Source organism: Austrofundulus limnaeus, unplaced genomic scaffold, assembly GCF_001266775.1.
Source record: "Austrofundulus limnaeus strain Quisiro unplaced genomic scaffold, Austrofundulus_limnaeus-1.0 Scaffold192, whole genome shotgun sequence".
In the NCBI taxonomy this organism is placed as follows: Eukaryota; Metazoa; Chordata; class Actinopteri; order Cyprinodontiformes; family Rivulidae; genus Austrofundulus; species Austrofundulus limnaeus.
The window spans coordinates 448,149-452,530 of NW_013952594.1; the positions used below are offsets into that span (position 1 = coordinate 448,149).

Below are 4,382 nucleotides of genomic sequence, written 5' to 3' on the forward strand. Positions count from 1 at the left end.
AGTAACGGGTCAATATCGGTATCGGTCAATATCGGTATCGGACATTTCTCAAAGTTGTAATATCGGTATCGTATCGGAAGTGAAAAAGTGGTATCGGGACATCCCTAGTTATGATAGTTTAGTTATGATGTAAAAACAATAAAATTAAACCAAGATTTAGAATAATTATCATTTTGATCCATACTGAATGGGCCTCGTGTCACTTTATGTTCAACAAATTGGGCCCYGAGGTCAAAAAGGTTAAGAACCACTGGTTTAAATGGTGTTTGTTTGTAGCAGACTGGTTTGAACGTAAATTGAGATTGGAGAAGAGGATTTTTAGCAGGAGTAATGAACTTGTTTGGCACAGATCGGGAACACAATACTTTGGAGGTAATCAAGGATTCGTGACTAAGGGGGGTAACAAATACCAGTTTTGAGTGACCCAGTTTGGGCGAACGTCATCCTAATTCATGACATACAAAACACACAAAAGACACGCAACACTGCAATAGTTTACTTCCTAATGGATACGACACAATGATCCATTATTCATCTGAAGTGTTGCATTTTATTTTCTTCCATCTCACTAGTTTATTGCTGTTCTACTTTAATACAGAYATCTAGAATATTCTCCCTGGCTTAGTGACGCAGTTGCTTTAGAGATTTGTGTGTGTTCAGTCTGCCGTCCAAAGCCTAGTGACTGAAATGCCTTCTGCCACATGTTGATGTGGGCAGTGTGTGTGTGTGTGTGTGTGTGAGAGATATAGGTCAGTATTTTGCACCGTTTGCAGCCCTGTCCTGTCCACTCTGGTGCCAGGCCAGGGAAAGCACCCGGTCTGTGTCGGCTTTTTTTTTTTTTTTCTTGCTCTGTTTGGGAAAACCATATGGATGGTGTTCACATTTAACCCAAACACTTTTCATCTAAATAGCTTTCATGGTGTCTTGTGTGATTCAGTCTTAAAAAAACAAGTAGTATTTGAGTGTTTTATTGTTGTGACTTGTTGTGTTTGCACTGAATGAGGCAGAGGTAACTAAAGGTTTTAAGCACTGGCAGTGGGCCACATGCTGAATCATTCACTGCAGCACCAAGCGTTACACCTTACTGATGAATTATGGGTAGGATAAACTACAGAGATAAATAGCACAGTTCACCAGTAAATCTATATTTCAACAATTCTATCACAGTTATTTTTTAATCATTGTTGACATGAGTTGTCTTGAATGAGTTAGCTGAGTCATCTTGGACAAAAAAAGCTACGTTTTTAGGTTTTAAAAATGCCAGTAAAAGTACTACAGTCTAGTTTTAGGTTTTAAAGCATCAAACGTATTGATTTTTAGGGAAATGCTGCTGCAGGGCAGAGCCACAGGAAACCAGACACGATCACGCTCACGCCGTGTGCAGCTCTTTCACCAGACTTTATGGAGGCTGCTGTGACAAATGTGTTTTGAAAGATGGAAAACAAAAACAGAAAATTACAGTCGGTGCAGTCTCATGTGGRTCGCAGTAATTATCTCACATTTTTAAAGCACTGATAATGGATCTTTTTAACTTTTATGCTGCTTTTATTCCCTCTCTGGTTTCTGCTTTTTTAAATAAAACTCTCACTGAACCCAACAATGTGCTTCCTCTCTGCAGGCAAAGGAAATCCTGACAAAAGAGTCAAACGTCCAGGAGGTGAGATGTCCGGTGACCGTGTGCGGCGACGTGCACGGCCAGTTCCACGACCTCATGGAGCTGTTCAAGATCGGAGGGAAGTCTCCAGACACAAACTACTTGTTCATGGGCGATTATGTGGACAGAGGGTACTACTCTGTAGAAACCGTCACTTTACTTGTAGCTCTTAAGGTAACTAAAATACTCAGCATTCAAATCTGTTTTTCCCCACATGTTTGTGCGGGAGCAAAAAGGCAAAAAGGGTAACAAACAAATCTGCGTGTTTTTAGGTTCGCTTCCGGGAGCGCATCACAATCCTCAGAGGGAACCACGAGAGCAGGCAGATCACACAAGTCTACGGTTTCTACGATGAGTGCTTAAGGAAATATGGGAATGCCAACGTTTGGAAGTATTTCACAGATCTGTTCGATTACCTCCCTCTCACTGCCCTGGTAGACTCTCAGGTGAGAACCTGCTCTGTTTCTTACACAACCATTAAAAAACCATCAAATTCTGAGCTAAGAAATCTTTCTTTGTTAGATTTTCTGCCTTCACGGGGGCTTGTCGCCGTCTATAGACACACTGGATCACATCAGAGCGCTGGACCGTTTACAGGAAGTACCGCACGAGGTAAAGATTATGATTTAAACTTTAAGAAGCGGTAGAGAATTGAGTTTAAAATATTCTGACCTGGTTGTAATCATCCTCGGCCCACGCAGGGTCCCATGTGCGACCTGCTGTGGTCGGACCCCGACGACCGCGGCGGCTGGGGCATCTCTCCTCGAGGAGCCGGGTACACGTTCGGTCAGGACATCTCTGAGACTTTCAACCACGCCAACCGCCTCACACTGGTGTCTCGAGCCCACCAGCTTGTTATGGAGGTTTGTTGGGGTTTTAAATTAATGTGCTAAAATGCTAGAAAGAGCAGAAAAGTCTACGCTTAGTGGACTTTAGAATCTGACAAAGATGACATCAACTTAAATACACCAGAGGAGGAAGAACAGATCAATTTGAAACAACATTAATAAGCTTAAAATGAAATCTGAAACTCAGAAAACATCCTCTGACACTCATACTAAATACCACTGTATGTTTAGTTTCCATTAAAGTCGCACTTTTGCCTATAAATATGCATTTCCAGTTAATAATCCATCCATTTTCCTCAGGGATACAACTGGTGCCATGAGAGGAATGTGGTGACCATTTTCAGTGCCCCGAACTACTGCTATCGGTGTGGCAACCAGGCGGCCATCATGGAGCTCGACGACACCCTCAAATACTCCTTGTAAGTCCTCAGAAAAAAACAAAAAACAGGAGAGGCAGAATAGGTGCTCCAAATTAATATTCCTACATATAAAATGCTTAAAATTTGGACGTTTTACTTATTTTTTTTTTCTCTTTTTCTTCAGCTTACAGTTTGATCCCGCCCCCCGCAGAGGAGAGCCTCACGTAACCCGCCGCACCCCGGACTACTTCTTGTAAACCTTTTCTACAGTCCAGTCCAGTATTACCATTATACAACTTCAAACTGACGTGATCCAGGAAGGGGAGGTTTGCAGCAGTGTATATTATTTATTCACATGAAAACCAATKTAAGCATTTTGTAAAAACAAGTCTATAAATGGACCAAAAAGTGTGTGCCATAACCATTATAATATTTATTGCTGAGGGCTTTTATTTGTAATCCCCCTGTTCAACTATATAAACAGATTTTGATGCTTAAATTCCTCATTTTGTACATATGTAGCTGGGATGATGGCTCCCAACTTCACAGCAGATTTTGGTAATAATAAATGCAGCTCCAACCTCCAAACACCATGGATTTTATTAAAGAGATCTGAACTTGGTTTGTTTGCACTTTTGTATGAATAAAGAATTGTAAAATATGTCAAAAGATGAAGGAAACTTCACACTACAGGTGATTTTTTTTGTAAAACGCTTATAAAGTCCGAAGTTTTTGTCCTGTGTACCTTCTAATGAAACCTGTGCACGTGCAATGATGCAGCTTTGGTTTAAATGAAAGATGATGGAGAGTTCGTTCTCATCAACTCACTAACTTCCTTTAAATTTCAGACTCTGTATATTAACCAAACCAATAGAATAATAAAGTTTAAAATGACTTCTTGAGCTGTGTTTTTATTTGATTAAACTGAGCAGGTGTAACTTATTTTAAAAGCAAATTTAAAAATGCAGAAAATTTGTGTTGATTAGGGCAGAGKTTCTCAAAATGGGGTCCCAGAACTCCCAGGGGTCCACAAGCTATATTTTTGGGGTCCCCAAAAGATTTCAATAAATTGTTAATTTGGATTTTATTTTAAAAATTTAATATGGGGAACAATGCACTAGTAAAACAAACATACTGAACGAAACAAAAAAATAATATTCCCATAGTATTTAGGGGTTAAAATGACAGTAAATTATTTTTAAAACAGCATGGGGTTTATGAGGGGGTCCCTGGAAATTTTTCAAATTTGTAGGGGGTCCCCAGAACCAAAAAGTTTGAGAACCCCTGGATTATGGTAACTATAACGAGTATGAGATTTGATTAGTTTGCCACCAAAACAATCCTTTATACTAATGAAGAAAGTCAGCGGTAACTAAGCTAAAAATTTACAGGTGGCAAGAATACTTACACAATGAAACACAACTTTTTTTGTATTCTGCTAATGGATCATGTAACATTTTAGACTTAAAATTTAAAATGAGTACCTTTAAAGTACCATAACATTGGATGAAGTATATATAT

General features: G+C 39.5%; 1 protein-coding gene across 1 annotated transcript in view; it reads left to right on the top strand.

Annotated features, from left to right (window-relative positions):
* ppp2cab (protein phosphatase 2 catalytic subunit alpha b) overlaps positions 1 to 3,760 on the top strand; it is a gene marked incomplete at its 5' end in the record, with an annotated part of 10,909 nt that extends 7,149 nt beyond the window's left edge. Inside the window, 6 exon segments of the mRNA XM_014018417.1 lie at positions 1,619 to 1,828; positions 1,927 to 2,100; positions 2,177 to 2,266; positions 2,356 to 2,517; positions 2,803 to 2,921; positions 3,046 to 3,760. Of these exon segments, the coding sequence (XP_013873871.1) occupies positions 1,619 to 1,828; positions 1,927 to 2,100; positions 2,177 to 2,266; positions 2,356 to 2,517; positions 2,803 to 2,921; positions 3,046 to 3,118 (828 nt within the window). The 3' untranslated portion in view covers positions 3,119 to 3,760.
* Between the last annotated feature and the right edge of the window lie 622 nt (positions 3,761 to 4,382).